Source organism: Alternaria triticimaculans (assembly GCF_023758025.1).
Source record: "Alternaria triticimaculans strain BMP 0046 chromosome Unknown scaffold_7, whole genome shotgun sequence".
NCBI classification, from domain to species: domain Eukaryota; kingdom Fungi; phylum Ascomycota; class Dothideomycetes; order Pleosporales; family Pleosporaceae; genus Alternaria; species Alternaria triticimaculans.
In genome coordinates this window covers 328,695-345,595 of record NW_026055964.1, presented here as the reverse complement: position 1 = coordinate 345,595, position 16,901 = coordinate 328,695, and the positions used below count along the sequence as shown (strand labels likewise).

General features: G+C 51.5%; 7 protein-coding genes across 7 annotated transcripts; 4 read left to right on the top strand and 3 right to left on the bottom strand.

Moving 5' to 3' along the window:
* Positions 1 to 258: 258 nt before the first annotated feature.
* On the bottom strand, positions 259 to 1,374 carry J4E78_005511 (uncharacterized protein; the record flags this gene model as incomplete). Its single annotated transcript, XM_049366130.1, has 1 exon — positions 259 to 1,374. One exon carries the CDS (start codon positions 1,372 to 1,374, stop codon positions 259 to 261), a length of 1,116 nt encoding a protein of 371 aa, XP_049221856.1.
* An 824-nt stretch (positions 1,375 to 2,198) lies between these two features.
* Positions 2,199 to 3,165, top strand: DPH5 (diphthine synthase; the record flags this gene model as incomplete). Its single annotated transcript, XM_049366129.1, has 3 exons — positions 2,199 to 2,333; positions 2,393 to 2,517; positions 2,565 to 3,165. The coding sequence occupies 3 exons, from the start codon at positions 2,199 to 2,201 to the stop codon at positions 3,163 to 3,165; spliced, it is 861 nt and encodes a 286-aa protein (XP_049221855.1).
* Positions 3,166 to 5,265: 2,100 nt separating this feature from the next.
* On the top strand, positions 5,266 to 7,592 carry J4E78_005509 (uncharacterized protein; the record flags this gene model as incomplete). Its single annotated transcript, XM_049366128.1, has 3 exons — positions 5,266 to 5,569; positions 5,629 to 7,334; positions 7,386 to 7,592. 3 exons carry the CDS (start codon positions 5,266 to 5,268, stop codon positions 7,590 to 7,592), a joined length of 2,217 nt encoding a protein of 738 aa, XP_049221854.1.
* A 497-nt stretch (positions 7,593 to 8,089) lies between these two features.
* On the top strand, positions 8,090 to 8,425 carry J4E78_005508 (uncharacterized protein; the record flags this gene model as incomplete). The annotated part of the gene is made up of 1 exon (XM_049366127.1): positions 8,090 to 8,425. One exon carries the CDS (start codon positions 8,090 to 8,092, stop codon positions 8,423 to 8,425), a length of 336 nt encoding a protein of 111 aa, XP_049221853.1.
* Positions 8,426 to 9,280: 855 nt separating this feature from the next.
* Positions 9,281 to 10,465, top strand: J4E78_005507 (uncharacterized protein; the record flags this gene model as incomplete). Its single annotated transcript, XM_049366126.1, has 3 exons — positions 9,281 to 9,737; positions 9,796 to 10,254; positions 10,314 to 10,465. 3 exons carry the CDS (start codon positions 9,281 to 9,283, stop codon positions 10,463 to 10,465), a joined length of 1,068 nt encoding a protein of 355 aa, XP_049221852.1.
* A 3,269-nt stretch (positions 10,466 to 13,734) lies between these two features.
* J4E78_005506 (uncharacterized protein) lies at positions 13,735 to 14,632 on the bottom strand (the record flags this gene model as incomplete). Its single annotated transcript, XM_049366125.1, has 2 exons — positions 13,735 to 14,007; positions 14,087 to 14,632. The coding sequence occupies 2 exons, from the start codon at positions 14,630 to 14,632 to the stop codon at positions 13,735 to 13,737; spliced, it is 819 nt and encodes a 272-aa protein (XP_049221851.1).
* Positions 14,633 to 15,304: 672 nt separating this feature from the next.
* On the bottom strand, positions 15,305 to 16,828 carry SLD2 (DNA replication regulator sld2; the record flags this gene model as incomplete). The annotated part of the gene is made up of 3 exons (XM_049366124.1): positions 15,305 to 15,663; positions 15,715 to 16,644; positions 16,696 to 16,828. 3 exons carry the CDS (start codon positions 16,826 to 16,828, stop codon positions 15,305 to 15,307), a joined length of 1,422 nt encoding a protein of 473 aa, XP_049221850.1.
* Positions 16,829 to 16,901: the final 73 nt, after the last annotated feature.

Here is a 16,901-nt window from a genome sequence, read left to right as displayed (position 1 = left end):
AGGATATGCGCATCGGAATTAGAAACCAGTAGTCAAACTTGGAGTTGGTCTGCTTTCATGCATTGTTTGTGGATATGATTGCGTGATGCTTGCTTGAATGGTCCTCATTCGCACTCCTGAAAGTACCCCGGATTACCCAATTCCCATGACACGGACGCCATACACCCTGTTACCTGCTTAGGGTATCAAATAACCAAAGCGCCTTATCCAAACACCTCGTGCTGAGCCAACTATAGTCGCATGACTATGCCTTTAGATCTAGATTTCATCAGTACATGTTCTCGCCCATCGCATATTATTACTCACCAACTTGAGTGCGGCCCTATGCACGTTCCTCGTAAAGTTGAGCATAGCCTTCGCCTTGTTGTTCCCCCTCTGCAGCCGCCGGTAACCCTCCTGCACATGACTCGGCTGGACGGGCTCCCTCGCCTCCTCTGGGGGGTCAAACAGACCACGCTCTCTCTTCCTCTTGAGCCTATTCTGCTCACCGCCATGATTCTTCTTATAGAGATCTTCCGCATCTTTGACCTTGAGCGCCTCCTCCGTAAGCGTCTGCACAATCTCAAACGTCAAGAAACCGAGGATATCGATGATATCGTCGGAAGGTTTGGAATCAGTAATGAGGCCGAACCCAGCCCATTCTTTGAAACGCTTGCCTTTGCGGTATGTGAAGGATGCTTGGCGGCAGTCAGACCAGTGGACGTATTCCTCCCTCGTCATGTCCTTGGTACGTTCGTCGGCGTTCTTGAGGCGTTGCAGGGTAGCGTAGTTCATCTCCTCTTCCTCCTCGTCTTCGACATCGTCTTTTTGTGGGGGGAACTCGGTGAAGAAGGAATGCACGTCCCAGACTAGATCAACTTTTGCGCGCTTGGCTTTTTTCGAGGCGTCGACGGGGGCGGCGCCGGGGCCTCCTGCTCCTACCACGCCGGCGGCTATGTCTGCGTCTCCGGCTCCGACGTCTGCGCCGCCGTCGCCGCCTTTGTCGTCTGAGTCTTTGACGGAGCGGCGCACGTCTTTCCATTGCAGGAAGTGCCGAAGGCGCGAGATTTTGGCGCGGTCGTGTCGGATTAGCATGAAGAGGTCGTCCGTGGATATGGATTTGCTGCCGCGGCGTGTGGCTAGGGCTGTGCATTCTCGTAGCATGTGTTGGACTTGGTCTTGGACGATTGATTCGATCAACGTTGTTGTTTCGGGTGATGGTTCGCCGGTTTCGCCGGAGACGAACATCATCTGTGGGATCGTTAGATTCAGGCCGACGTCGATATCAACGTCGAATGAGAGCAGAGCTTCTGGAGATGCGGGCCGAGACATTGGGGGCGAAGAAAGCGCAGGGGAGGATGTAGAAGAGGCCATGGTGGTGGCCTCTTGCATCATGGTTGGGGGGAAGTGTGTGAGTCAAGGAAATGTGTGGGTGGCACAAGTGCTGGGAGCATCCTGTGGGTGAGCGTTTTTGGGAGCTCGCTTGTATATTTGCAAGACGAGATGGGTGGGAGATGAGATGATTGTAGGTGAAGTAGAGTCGGGGCCATGCTGGCTGTCCGTCTATAACGTGACTGCGAATGGAAAAGAGCCATAACCCATATACGATGTATGAACGTTGGCGTGATGTAGGAAGAAATTTCCGGGGTCTTCAAATGATTTGATCGAAAGGTGAAATTGTGTTGATGCTTGGGTAGGCGCGCGTAACAGCGTCCTTCATGTACAGGGAAGGATGTGAAGGTCGATGATGCTATAGGCAGCGTATTTTAACCGAAACTTTCAAAATTCCATCTCTTTCTTGTTTGGAGTGTTAAAGAAAAATCATGAGAAGACCACAAGAAGAAGATGCAATTGACTAACCTGTTGGATCTCCGTCCGATACTTGGCCATCTTATCCTTGTCCGACATGGTGTCTTACTCCGTCGCCCAAAGGCTCCTATAATCATACAAAGCGCGTCTCCAACTTCTTACAGCTATGCAAAACAGAAAGTCGAACACAAGAGGCGTGGGGCGCGGCGAGGAATGTGAATGGAGTCCGGGGATGGGACGCGGTTTGCGGTCTACTAGCGCGATTTCAGGCGATGCCTGATGCGACAGCACGGGTTGGCCCGGGCACGCTCAGCCCTACCACATGCAAATCATCAGCCCCGCCCAACTTTTTGTCAATTTGGCGACCAACCCCACCACGACTTTCACCCCACGCGTCACCACTGCCCATCATGCTGTATCTCGTCGGTCTCGGCTTGGCGGACGAAAAGGACATCACTGTCAAGGGCTTGGATATCGTGAAGAAGGCGGAGCGCGTCTACCTCGAGGCGTACACGGCGGTGCTGCTGGTGGAGAAGGATGTGCTTGTGAGTCGAAGATGCGATTGACCGGTGAGGCACTGGGAAACTAATTATCACGGCAGTAGGAAGCTTTCTATGGCCGCGAAGTCATCATAGCCGACCGCGAAATGGTCGAGTCGTCCAGCGACGATATCCTCAAAGATGCTGATAAAGTCGACGTCGCATTCCTCGTCGTAGGCGATCCATTCGGGTATGTTCACTTGCGAATACATACTATGCCTATCTAACACCCAACAGAGCGACCACACACACCGACCTCGTCCTCCGCGCCCGCGAACTCTCTATCCCCACCCGCTCCATCCCCAACGCCAGCATCCTGACCTCGATCGGCACGACCGGCCTGCAACTCTACAACTTTGGGCAAACAGTCTCCATGGTCTTCTTCCTTGACAACTGGAAGCCCGCTTCCTTCTACGACCGCATCAAGGAGAACGTCTCCATCGGCCTACACACGCTCGTCCTCCTCGACATCAAGGTCAAGGAGCAGAGTCTGGAGAACATGGCGCGCGGACGCAAGATCTACGAGCCGCCGCGCTACATGACTGTTGCGCAGTGCGCGCAGCAGATGCTGGAGATTGAAGAGGATGTCAAGCAGGAGGGTGCTTACACCAAGGAGAGTCTGGCTGTGGGTGTTGCGCGGGTTGGTGCTGAGGATGAGAAGATCGTCGCTGGAACATTGGCACAGCTGTGTGAGGCGGATCTGGGGAAGCCGCTGCACAGTCTGGTGCTACTGGGTCGACGGACACACGACCTTGAGAGGGACTTCCTCGAGGAGTTCGCTGTGGATAAGGAGAAGTTCAGGGAGGTCTGGAAGAGAGACTACGAGGGCAAGCAATGAGCTGGCATGTAGCAGCACGCGAAATCGCTTAGATGCGGCTCTTGTTCTGATGAATCACCACAATCCAATGTCAATATGCCATACTGAGACTGACAGACGAAGCTGGGCATTGCGTGCGTAGCCATAGTTGCCTCTAATCGATCCTGCATTCTGTTCATGTCTGCGCTGTTCGCTCGCGAATGCTGACCACATGTCGTATACATGTGTTATCCTGTTTCTTTTCCGTCGTTCCAGTTCTCCATGTATTCGACATGGTATCGTCCTTGCATCTATATCCCATCTTCGAAGACTTTCTTCATCGTTACGATGCACTTTTCCAACTCCTGCTCTTGTAAAGGGTGAAGGGCTAAGCAGAGCCTGAACCGATGCTCCGGAAATGGCTCGTGTGAAGGGAACATTTTGATACTTCGAGACCACTTCCAGTCTCCTTGTACGACTATTTTTGGGTCTACATGCGCGAGCGCCGTTGTTCTTAATAGTATGTTCCGCCACCATCCAACATCGCTCATCTTACTGATAAGAGTCCTATCTTTACGGGCATGAACCGCAAGTGCCACGATCTTGCGTATGATCCAACAGCTGCAAGTATGTAGACTCTTCTTCTCCATGAGCGAAGGCCAGATCATCCGGATGGTAAAGGCGTAATATTCTTCGCAGATACGAGCGATCAAACGCCAACATTTGTCTGCAATGAACTCTCGCACAAGGAGGGGACGGTGTTCCCATACGGTGATCTCTCGGAGATAACTATGCAGGGCCATGGGAACATCTTCGAGGAAGTTCAATAGGTCAAGTGGACCGCATGCAAACAGTATGTCATTGCGACATATAACGATGTTCTTCGTCTCTTCTTTCAGTTGCCGGCAAACATGTTTAAGCTGGTTGACCTCCCTGGCGGTCTCGAGGCTGTTGTAGAGCTGTTTTGCATACCAATCTTGCTCGCGTTCCTTTTTGGAAGGTCTCTTTTCCATGACAGGGACCGCGTAGAAGCGGAATATTCCGGAGTTGCTGGATGGTTCTTCGCGACATACCACACCTCTCGGGTTCGTGAGAGTGTATTCGTAGACTATATTTCTGAGCTCAGCAGGGAGTTGGAAGAAATGGCAAGTGCCATCCGGGGAGGGTTGGCTTGGATCCATGATGTCTTTGCGGCGGTTCGGAGTGGCGGGGTTTTGATTGCGTTGGGTCGAGAAGTCGATCTTTAGGGACGTGGGGATATTGAGATAGTAGATAGTAGATGGTAGATGGTAGATAGTAGATGGTAGATAGTAGATGGTAGATAGTAGATGGTAGATAGTAGATGGTAGATAGTAGATGGTAGATAGTAGATAGTAGATGGTAGATAGTAGATGGTGCGATGTCTTTGGACGAGTGTACTGTATTTTTATATCGCCCTGCACATTACCAATATGGTTGAGTGGCCGTCCTTCGGTTGCCGTCTATTGGTACCTTACTGCGTTAGTGGATCCAGATAGGGATGAACCACCCACAACTTCTGCATTTTAAATGTTATCTGTCAGAGAATAGATCTTTGGGTCAGAAAATCTGCTCCTTTCCAACAACAGACAGTGGTGATCTTTCATTTATGTTCCCTTGCAATGCTGATTGCGGAACGAATGTAGCCATAAGTACATCGTACAAGACGTCGCCCGTCGAAATGCACCGGTGGTGTCCTGTTCAGGTGTGATGCCTAGATTTTGGGGGACGAAATAATAGTTGGAGAGTTCGGATAGTATTAGTAGGCTAGAATGTTGATCGCAGCGCTACTGCAACTCTTCGCCTAATACTAAGCGACATCCATGGATAGAGGTTTAGAAGTGTCTCTCCACGAACATCTTTTGGACACTGCGTGATGTGACGTGCGAGATTGATGCAGTTGGTAGCTGCCTGGGCATTTGCCTGGGTGGAGGTAGCCCTGGAGAAGTTGCGAGGTCAAGCCCTTGAGAGGTAAGTGCGTCTGACGTCACACCACATTCATTCATTGGCCGAGGCAACCACAAAGCATCACGATGACCTGTACAATCTGATCGGCCCGCTTCTATTCTTCCGCTTGCAGCAGTCTTTACAAAGATTCAACCATTCAGGACTAGCGCACTGACGATGTCCAAACCTACCGACGCCATAGTAGATTCCGGCTCGCCCGGTAAGCGGCTTCTTCAGGATGTCATCAATACGCCCTCCACTCGCACGCCTTTACCTTTGGATAGAAATAGCGGTACTGAATTATATCGACAACACAGTCGCAAGGAAGAGAACATGCAGAATCCAAAGATGAAGAGGGTCGCATCAAGACCGCAGACCTCCAGCTCAAGACGCTCGGCAAATGGCTACATGCCCATAGAAGACTATGGGCTGATTGGAAATATGAGAACATGCGCCATGGTCGCAACAGACGGAGGAATCGGTATGTAAATTCTGCGAACCGTATGTTACCCACATACTGACTTTGTACGCCTACTCCAGATTACATGTGTTGGCCCTACTTCGACTCCCCGTCTGTCTTCTGTCGCATTCTGGACAAGGAAAAGGGCGGGCACTTCAGCATAGGGCCCACCGGCGACGATACATGTACGACTAAACAGCAGTATCTACCTGCGAGCAATATTCTCCAAACACGCTACCTGAAGGAGGAGGGGGTCATGAACGTCGTGGACTTCTTTCCAAGACCGAATGACAAGAACTGGGACGAAAAGTATCATGCGAACGTACTCGCGAGCAACCATACAGGAAGCGTACCAGAACGTCCCGATCTGAAGAAGTGGCTAGTCAGGCGGGTAGAATGTATGCGGGGCAAAGTTGACGTGTGCGTCGAGGTCTTCCCTGCTTTCAACTACGCGCAGGACAAGCATACGACCGAGATTGTCGACATGGGCAAGACTGGCCAAGGACATTGCCTGCAACGTGTCACCTTCAAATCAAAAGACCTCTCCCTGGAGCTCAACGCAACGATCGATTGTGGGGATGAACCCGACGGCGTTTGCCCAAGAGTGGTTTTTGAGAAGTCACCGGAGCCACAAGACCTGGGCGACGGTGTCACGGCCGCTTTCACTTTGAACGAAGGTCAAGCCGTATCCTTCATACTGCGCGACGCGGAAGATCACAGCCCAGATGTAATTGAGACTGAACAGGTTCAAGAGCTACAGACCAACACCCAAATGTACTGGGCCAGGTGGATAGAGCAGAGCAAGTATAAAGGCCGATGGGAAGAGGTGGTTACGCGGAGTCTGCTGATTCTCAAGATGCTGACCTTCGAGCCAAGCGGAGCAATCGTTGCTGCACCGACTTTCTCTCTGCCCGAGGACTTTGGTGGATCGCGAAACTGGGACTACCGCTACTCCTGGGTGCGCGATGCGTCGTTCACCATCTACACCTTTCTCCGGATGGGTATTAGCCATGAAGCTGAAGCCTACATAAGCTACATCTTCCAACGTGTCAAAGAGGCCAAAGCGCGGCAAGGAGCTTTGCCAATCATGATGACCATCTGGGGCGGCACAGACATTCCAGAGCTCGAACTACCCCACTTGGAGGGATACAGGGCTAGCCAACCGGTGCGGATCGGCAATGGCGCGGCTTTCCATGTACAGCTTGACATTTACGGGGAGTTGATGGATGGCATCTACCTCGTGAATAGGTTCTCGCGTCCCATCTCATATGATCAGTGGCTCCTTGTCCGACATATCGCGGACTACGTATGTACTGTCTGGAAAGAGCCCGACATGTCGATCTGGGAAGTCCGCGGCAAGAAGCAGAACTTTGTGTACAGCAAGATGATGCTGTGGGTAGCCCTGGATCGGGCATTGCGCCTGGCAGACAAGAGGAGCTTCCCATGTCCGCATCGAGCCGAGTGGTACAGGGTCCGCGATGAGATCTACGAGGAAGTCATGGAGAAGGGCTACAACACCGACATGGAGTGCTTCATCCAGAGCTACGAGTCGAATGATATCCTGGATTCGGCGGTCTTGATTGCGCCTCTGGTCTTCTTCATATCTCCGACTGATCCGCGCTTCCTCAAGACTCTCGACCGCATACTCAAGGCTCCTGAGAAGGGCGGGCTGACGAGTACCGGTTTGGTGTACAGGTACAATCACGCCCTGAGCGACGATGGTGTGGGTGGGCAAGAAGGCGCTTTTAGCATGTGCACGTTTTGGCTCGTCGAGGCGTTGACAAGGGTAAGCGGTCTGCGTTGCAACACAAAGTTTTGCTTTTTACTGACATCACAGGCTGGCGCGTACAACGAGAAGTACCTGTTACAGGCGGTAACTATCTTCGAAAACATGCTAAGTTTCGGAAATCATTTGCACATCTTCTCGGAGGAGATTGCGCGCTCGGGGGAGCAGTTGGGCAACACACCACAGGCGTTCAGCCATCTGGCGGTGATCTCAGCGGCATTCAACCTGGACAAGACGTTGACTTTGCGACGCAAGTAGAGTGGCATGGAGTGTGGTAGCGATAGATGGCAATGCAAACCAGACGCTGAAACGTGCATGCATGTTCTAGATGGTCGCGCTAATCTAACGCACAGGGACGATCAGCAGCTAGCACGTCATGGCTTGCATCGTTGCACAGCCGGAAATCGATCTAATGTCGCTAGCTGGAGGATGCCGTACTCTTGGAAGGAATGTGTGGCGCCGGCTACCAACCGCCCCTGGCGCACTGACTGGGCAATCTCCCAGGCTGAGCCGCGCAACTTTCAAGGCTTTCCTGCCCTTTGCACCTGGCACCTCTGGACAACGCACCCCAACCCATCGCCAGCGGGCCATGACATAGCACCCCCATAATATCTTCCTTCACTCTCTATAATTCTACATTCGCTCTCTTGTCGGCCTCTTTTTCGCGTCGTCCACGTACCACACCCGTGCCGTCATCATCAACTGCCCACCACCTACGCGTCGCAATCCGCACTTCACTCTCACCACCCGCCATCATGTCGCTTTCATCCACCTCCTCCGCTTCCTCCTCCTACAGCGTAACGAACCTTTCCGTTATTGATGAAAAGCTCGAGATGCCACCTCCGCCCACAGAACTCCTCGTCAGAGACTTCGGTTGGCCATCGGTCTCTCCGCGCTACCACGGCGACCACACGCAAGAAAGCAACCCCGACTGGGAACACGACCCGCTTGATTGCGAAAAGGCCAAGGCAGAGGCCTTTGAGAAGATGGAGCGAAGCTACGCCCTCTACATGGCCAATCTTGAAAAGAAGCCGCCCGTGCAGAAGAAGAAGAACACCTGGGCTCGCTTCCTACCCTGGGTGCGTGTCTAACGCACTCTATCGACTGCCCGTCGCCTACACAACAATGGCCCAGCATGACCATTGAAGGCTTCGCGGAGAGGCGCGGTTGCTGCGACACGATCCTCGCAGCGCCTGTCCACGACGTCGCCTCGAAAAATTGGATACGCACCTGCCCGCCACAAACAATTTTCAAAAGATACCCATTGTTACGAAAGAAAAAGAGATACAACCTCGATACCACCGGATTGGGGACAGGAAGGAAGCAATGCCGGTGCACACCCCGGCACACGCATGATTCGGAGGCAGCTCGGAGTCTAGATCCGGCCTGCCGAGCCATGAGTGACGGGGGAAGGTGCGGGGCTGTCTTCCACCTTGCGCCCTACACTGGAAGAAGCAATCTTTGATACGCGTTTTCTTGTTCCCTTTGTTGCCCAAAAGCCTTGCGCTTCGCTCTACGATCTCGTTAGCATATACCCTTTTTTGTATACCCAGTTTAGATTTTTATTTGTTACGCCCGATCGAGATAATACTACTAATACATCAACGACTTTTCTTCACATCTTTGATTTGTGGTGCATCTCGTCTCGGGGTTTGTATTGCGCCGCGGGGTTATAATCGCCTCGACTATCGGGAATGATCACCCTCACTCCACTGTCATGCAGCGGTAGACCATTCCCGACCGTTGCACGCGGGAGATATATCTACATGGCTCCACTACACGACGTGTCGGAAATTTTTCTTAATCTATCCTCCGTCGCCATTGCCTGGTTTTCCTTCGCTTTCTTTCCCCTTTAGCATTGACGCGCAGGTGACACTCACGCTCCCGTCACACAACCCCACTCGAAACATACCCAGCATATCCTCCATACCTGAACTACACTCATCATGGGTTCAATGCCAGAGAAGAAGACCATGCGTGCGCAACAGTACGATGCGCGGGACAACAAGCTCCACCTCAACGAAATACCCATCCCGACACCGCGCGAACATGAGATTCTGGTCAAGATGGGCAGCGCATCCCTCTGCCACACCGATGCCATGCTCTTCGAGCCCAACGACCAAGGTCTGATTCTGGGCAAGAACCCAGTCACCATCGGCCACGAAGGAACAGGCAGAGTAGTATCAACCGGCTCAGGAGAGTTGGCCCGAACATTCAAAGAAGGCGACCCCGTCGGCTTCCTCTGCGCAGTCGACTGCTGCTTTGTGTGCTACGCCTGCAAGAACGTACACAACGCATGGTGCGCAACAGGCGAGACCAAAATCCAAGGGTTCAGCGCCGACGGCTATTTCGCCGAATACGCAGTCGTAGACGCTAGGGAAGCCATCATCCTCCCTGAGAACCGTCAGTTATCTATGCTTATAATCAAGACACTAACGACAAGCTAACTTTCCACCAACAGTCGACCCCAAGACCTCAGCTCCCCTCTTCTGCGCAGGCGTAACAGCCTACCACGGCATCGCCGACTGCCAACTACCCGCCGGTTCCTGGCTCGCCGTAATCGGATGCGGCGGCCTAGGCCACATGGGCATCCAATACGCCAAAGCCATGGGCCACAACGTCATCGCCATCGACATCACCGACGACGCAATAGAAGAAGCGCGTATCTGCGGTGCGGACTACACGTTCAACTCCATGGCCGACAAGGACTGGAAAAAGAAGATTGTAGAGCTTACAAAAGGTGGTGTTCATGCGGCTGTTAACTTTACAGCGAGCAAGAAGAGTTATGATGATTGTCCGGCGATTGTCAAGGCGGGGCAGGGGATTATTATGGTGGTGGGGATTCCGCAGCAGCCGCTTGAGTTTAACGGGTTGGATATTGCGTTGGGGAGGTATCAGGTTAAGGGATCGAGTAATGGGAGTAAGTTCACTTTTTGATTTTGTGAACGATGGAGTGGAGATACTGACCATTGTGTGCAGCTTGCTACAACATGAGAGAGGCAGTCGAGTTCTCGGCGAAGCATAACATTACGCCGCATATGACGACTTTCAAACTGGAAGAGGTGCCAAAGATGGTGGAGTTGATGAATGCGCATAAGGCCAAGGGACGGATGGGCGTTGTGTTTGACTGAAGACGTTGACCGTATGAGTGGAAGGCGCAAAATCTATAGAGTTACAAGCGATGTGAGGTGGGAGTCTTCCCCCGGTATACGCTCTGCTCATCTAAGGCTACCAAAGTAAATCCATGGCGGTCCAGAACCGGTTTTTGAAGGCTCTGACCTCACACCTTCGACTATAAAATCTTCGGTTATGGCAGCTCTCTCCTCTCCTCAATTACACACTTCCTCCTCAAATATACAAAAATTTGAGACACACCTTTGCATGTGTCTGGCCTTTCTCCGCCTTCTTTTTACAAAAGCACGATCCAGCTACTCTATGTCTGCTTCAAAACACAAACTTCACTTTACATGTTCCTCAATTCGGAGCACTGCAATTACATATTCCTACACTGTTATTCGGATCTGAATTCGATACAAAGACCAAAACTTTATACGCAGACCAGACATGTGCTGTTCGCTTGGGTGTGCGAGTTCTACGCCCCGAAAGCAACCGACTGGCTTTCCAAATGGTCTTGAGCAGAGTTCCAAAATAACGTCTTTGAACGAGAAATGTTTGCGCGAATAAGGGATCTTTTGCAAATTCATGAAAGTACTGTTGCCACTTCTCTAATTGAAAGATACAAGCGACGATTGAATGTTTCCAAAAGACACTGTCGAGATTATCATGTCTGGTCTCCTGTCCGAGCTCTGTAGTCGCCGAGGAGGACTATAAAACAGCTGTTGCACTCTATCCTCTACTTGTCATCCACAACAACGATTACCAAAAGTTATATCCAAAGTCTATGTTCTACGGTTACATGTGCTGGTTTCGCACTTCTTCTCAAAAGAAGGGAAGATATCTGCCATGAGTGGAACAGGAGTTCGCATAATCCAACATTCTCTCACTCTTCTTGATTCTGACTCTTTACTCTCAAAACTTATGTCCAACTCTGAAAGCCTTATTCAACTGGGATATAGAGAGATCGTTTCTGCGGCAACGAAAAACATTCGGTCTCTGTTAATGGTTTCGAAAGATTGGTTGTGGGACTACATGAGATCCTCGCTGTGGAAGTACTCAAAAGACAACCACGTCTGCAACATCAACATGAGAAGTGTGCCCCGGGGTCATGATATCACCCATGCTCGGTCTTAGGCAGGAGTCAGTGCACGAGCCTGGCAAGAAGTACTTAAATACTTCTCTCCTTCGACTTCTCTCTTTGCTTTCCATTCCACACCAATTTCCATATTTACCTAAAACCGCAGGCGCACAAAGCCATGCGCTGCTGTCCTCTTCTTCTCCGAAACAACAATGCCCAAGTTCATGGACCGACCCAGAAACGGATCAAAACACATCACAAAGACAACGATGTGTTCTTCCTCGGGTTCTTTCCCCTACATCTCTCGCTTCCAAACACCTTCAACTAGAACTCATGTTGTAAAAGCACTTGAAACTATATTCAGAGTCACTGTATCCAAGTTTCTGAATGTGGGGATTGAAACTTTGCAACGTTCACATCATGGGGCTGTGGCCTTCTTTGGCCGGTCTAGAAACCGAGAACAGTTGAACATAAATGCTCGCCCTCCTCGGCTGTCCTCTCTCCTTCATACTACACACTTTCCGAGATTCACCAAAAGTGAAAATGTACACATCCATGACTTTCTGTCCTCTCTTTTTCCAAACAGCCAATTAGCTCTCTTACATGTCCTAGCTGAGAAGTGGACAACGATATATCGAAACTTCTTACCTGGTCCTTCTCTGGATCATCTTCTACTCAATCAGCAATCTTCAGAATCCGAAACTCCGGGACCGTGGAATCATGTTTGCGTTCTGGTGTACGAAAAATATTTCGTGGACGACTTATGTCTTCGCGACAAGGGCAGCAACAAAAAACTTGTAGCGAGCGCGTACATGGGGATTGGGTCCTACTGATTCTTCAATTCAACACCAAAACTTCTCGAGAGCTGAAATATGAGCAGGCTCGCGAGGAGCGGCCTATATAAACACCACTTCGTCTTTCTCGGGCACTCCATCACACTTCCCCTATCTATTTTCTAAAGAAATCAGCTGATTGCTCCATGTGTTGGCCTCCTTCCTCTTCCCAAAAACAGATCGGCGAGTTATCCATGCGGGTAGCTTCGACTGCATGAGTTATCATGCGACACTCCATGAACCAAGATTCTTTCTTCCAAAACCAGTATTCAGGCTGTTTGATGACCCAGCCTCGTGATTCCCAGGTTAATCAGCTTCCATCTAAAACCCTCCAAAAAAGCTGTCGATATTTGACATGTCTTCTGCAGAAGGAAATGCACTTCCTCCATCACCGAGAACTTTCCCTACTCAAAACTTCAAGTCCCGCATGGCATGTCCCTCCTCGAGGAGTACCATCTACATATAAAACCCCTCTTCTCCGCCGGTCTTCTATCTTCCTTCACCATCTTCCAGTTCTTCATTCTTCAAAATGTATTGGGAGCATCTGTATGGAGTCTGCCTCCTCTTTCTTCTCCAAAATTGCCAAAAATCTTGGAAGGACGAGTCCATGTTGGAACCAGAACACCATAGCCGCCCAGTTCATGTTTGTCGGTCTCAAAACACCGATTATCTAGTTGCACGGTGGTGCCTTTGCGCGAGGGAAATGTCATAAATCGACACCGAGCCTGCGAGGAGTCCGCATTTTTTACTCCAACACTTCCATTGCATAAAACAAAAAGTCGCACCAATCGCGTATGGGTGTGCCTGCTCTGAGAACCGAACCATAAATAGCGGTTCACTGCTTCTCTACTACCTCAGAAAAAACGCATCTGTCGGGACCAAAGATTAGACCCGAGCAACTCATGACTGTGGTTGCCTCGCTGGTGTTTCCAAAAAAGTCAACTATGACTACGCCATGTTGGAGTCAAAAGAAGACCACGACACGTTCATGTTCCCTGCTGAAGAACCTACTTCACACCTTCATGGAGAAGAGAGTTGTGGACAGTCCTTGTTATACCCAAATCTATATGTGATCAGTGTATGTGTGGTGGTTTTGGGCCGTGCTCCGATAGCAATCCAAATATAGAGCGATACCCCAGAATGGGCGCTGTGGAGACGACGTGTCTGGACGTCGAGTTGGGGATGAGGATGATGATGATGATCATTACTCTTATTTTGTCATTGTTCTTGCTCTTCATCGTAAGGCTACAGCCAAGCACATAGCCTGCTACCAGTACACTCCATACTTCATCCTCCATCCTCCACGTGTCTTGATGCATATCGTACACCACCCTATCCCATTCCTCCTCTGCTCCACCAGTCTCGTTGTCCCTTAAACAATAGTCTCCAACTCCCTCGCATACCCCAGCGTATTCTCAATAACCTGATCGCTCGTAACCAAAATATCCCTGTTCAGATACTCATCCTCCTGCTGAGGGAAGTATATCCTGCCATCTTTGACAACCCAACCGCTCTCCTTCGCAAAGTTGACGACGCTGCCTTCCGAGTCGAGGAAGAGGAGGGATTTGGCGTCGGAGATGGGGATGGAGGGGTATGCGCGCTCGGAGCAGGAAGCGATTTCCTTGCGTATGGTTCCGATGAGGATCTAAGACGTGTTAGCAGATAGTCCGGTTTAACTTCTGAAGGATGTAGTGTGTTTGGTGGTAACTACAATAATGACGTACCTCAGTAAACAGCGCAAACTCCTCGCCAGGCACCCTCTCACTCTTCGTCTCAACCCACACCTTATCGTAGCTCCCCTCCATAAGCGCCTGCTCTAGACGAATCGGATACTGGATAAACGGATCAGCCTCTAGCTTCGCGCTCGCCTGAGCGGCCGCCACCTCGAGCGTCTCAAGCAGCGTGTGGAAACCCGCGTAGTCGCCCTCGCTCAGCAGCAGCAACAGGTACAGTCCCGTGACCTTGCTCGATTGGCTGCCATCCTTAGGTAGTGTGGACTCTGGCAGCGAGTAGAAGGGCTGCAGCTGCTGGAAGTAGCGGGTAAAGGACTCGGTGTCTTTGAGGCGGATGGAGATGATGGCGCCGAGTTCGAGCGTCTCACGCGCGAGCTGCAGGTGTTTCCGTGGCGACTTCTCTTGTGGGATCAGGGCGTTGAGGTTGAGGAGGGCGATCTTGGCTTTGCTCAATAATGAGGTGGATTGCTGGTAGTTGTGCGACTTGAGCGTCTGGTGGAGCTGCTGGAGCACGCTGGAGAGTTCCTTTTCGGCCATGGTGTGCGGTGTATCGCTTTTGGTGGTTGTCGTAGATGATGGGGAGGGTGAGCGCGGGGATTGAGCGGGTTGATGGCGTGGTCGGGTTGGGGTGTTTGTTGCGGCGAGTGGAAGCTTCGGTGGTTTACGTCGGGGGACCGTCGGCGTCGGAGGTGCTGGCCTTAGCGTGGGCTGCGTGCTCACCGACCGCCACGGCGCGTCATAACCTTCAAACGTACGATAGCGAATATATGCCATAGTCTTCACTTGTTGTCAAACACGCTGAGCATGTTCCTGGGAATATAATCATAATCTGAACACTTTTCAAGATATAAGCCTGACATCCCACGCGTGCCAGGCACCAACCCATGCAGATGACCTAGCCGGTCACATTGTCCCAGCGTGGGAATATCACTATTGGCGACTGGTATGCTTTGGTATTGGTCTACTTCTGTTTGCGATACTGCAGCTGACATTCCTTCTTGCACGTTTTAGAGTCTGCCTTGCATGACCGATTGGGTAGTCAGCACGCCACGCCTTACCTTGTGCTACCGTAGAGATTACTCGTGTGAAAATCTTCTACTCAGAGTACCGTATCGGGGCATGCAGACATGTCCATGGCCTGACCGGTTCGTAGTTCCAACACATCTCACCACCGTCAGACGGAACATCGTCAAATCATGTCCCTTTTGCTTATCTTCTTCTCCCAAACTTTCCCTTTCCACCTCCACCAGTCGCTGCCTTGCCCTTGATGTTGAGTCTCCGATAATTGGCATTTGCCGTAGCCTTGATCTTTCGGGCCGCCGTCTTCAGGACGCCCTCTTTGACCGGCTTCTCCTTTGCTTGCTCTGGTTTCTTTGCTGGCACTTTCCGTCTCCTCGGGGTATGTGAAGCGTCACTCGCGTAGTCGGAGTCTCCATCCAGATCAGAACCAAACTCGTCTGCTATGTCTGCTGGTACTTGTGTTTCAGGGACGGCTGCTTGCTCCTCGTCTAATTCGTCATGTGTCTGTACGGCTGGTATTGGTTTGGGCTTTACGACGTTCGGACGCACTGAGAAGTTGTTAGTCATGTAGCTCTTTGGATGGAAACAGCACATCTTACTTATCACTCGCCGTGTCTGCCTCTTCAAGCCCTTCTTCTTCCAAGCCTTTCGCGGCTTGCCGTCACGACCAAGTTCTGGCTCTTCGTCGCTGTCTTCATCAGACTCAAGGCCTCGGTCCGGGCCTAGGGGCATTGCCGCCTGGCTATCTTCGATCAAGATCTGCGGCGCTCTAGACTTCTTCGGTACGGCGATGCCTTCTTCCTCCATTTCCAGTTCGCGCATAATATCCGCTTCCTCGTCTAGTTGGTCCTCCTCGTCTTTCCTCATCGCTTGTATCATGGAACTCAAACTGCGTCCCAGGCCGCGGCGCATCCAGGGCGCAGGACGTGATATGGGCTCCTCCACCTCGTCGATAGCGCTCAAGACGTTGTCCCTCTTCAGGAATGCAGGTGTAGCAAGGCCTCGAGTCGTAGACGAAGGTGTACCCTGCTCGTCTAACCTCCTCTTTTTCGGTGTGACAAACTGATTCAGGAGGAATCGCTTTCCGGCTGACAGTGGTGTCCGCTCCCCCCGTGCTCTTGACTCTAGCGACGTCTCGCTTGCTGCATCTTGTAGTCTCCTACTCGGTGTTTGTGGAACATTCAATCCTACATCTCCTAGTACAGTCCGCGGTTTGCTCGGGGTGCCTTGCGCGAACGGGAGCTGGTCGAAGAGACCTAGCACTATGCCATCGCGCTGAGGCGTGGGTCCTATGACGGAAGGTCCTTGTGGGGAGAGCAGCTCGGCTGCGTAATCCACGTTCTCCAGTGTATCTTCATCCTCCCTCTTCCTCTTCATCGGCGTGGAAAGATTGGGCTTGGGCGCGGCTTTTGGTGTGCGTTGGACATCGAGGCTCGCTTTTCGGCTTGGGGCGCGCTTCGAGGGGGTCTGCGGCGCGGCTTTGCTGGATAACCGTACTCGTAGCTTGTTGTACTCCTTGTACATTTGTGCTGCACATGTTTAGCAGGACACCAGTGCTACTGGCGTCGCTCTATACGTACAGATCTCGGCATTGGCCTTGATATCATCGCGTCCCGCCTTCCGACCATTGTTTTCGGCGGCGAACTTCTTTTCCCAGACCTTCAGTTCCTGTCGTAGCACAGTGCAGCGCTGTTCAATCTCATCGTTACTCATGTCGTCTTGTGTGGGGTAGGAATGCGTGAAAGCGGAAACGCGAGCGTAATTGATTTCCGCATCTCAAATCGCG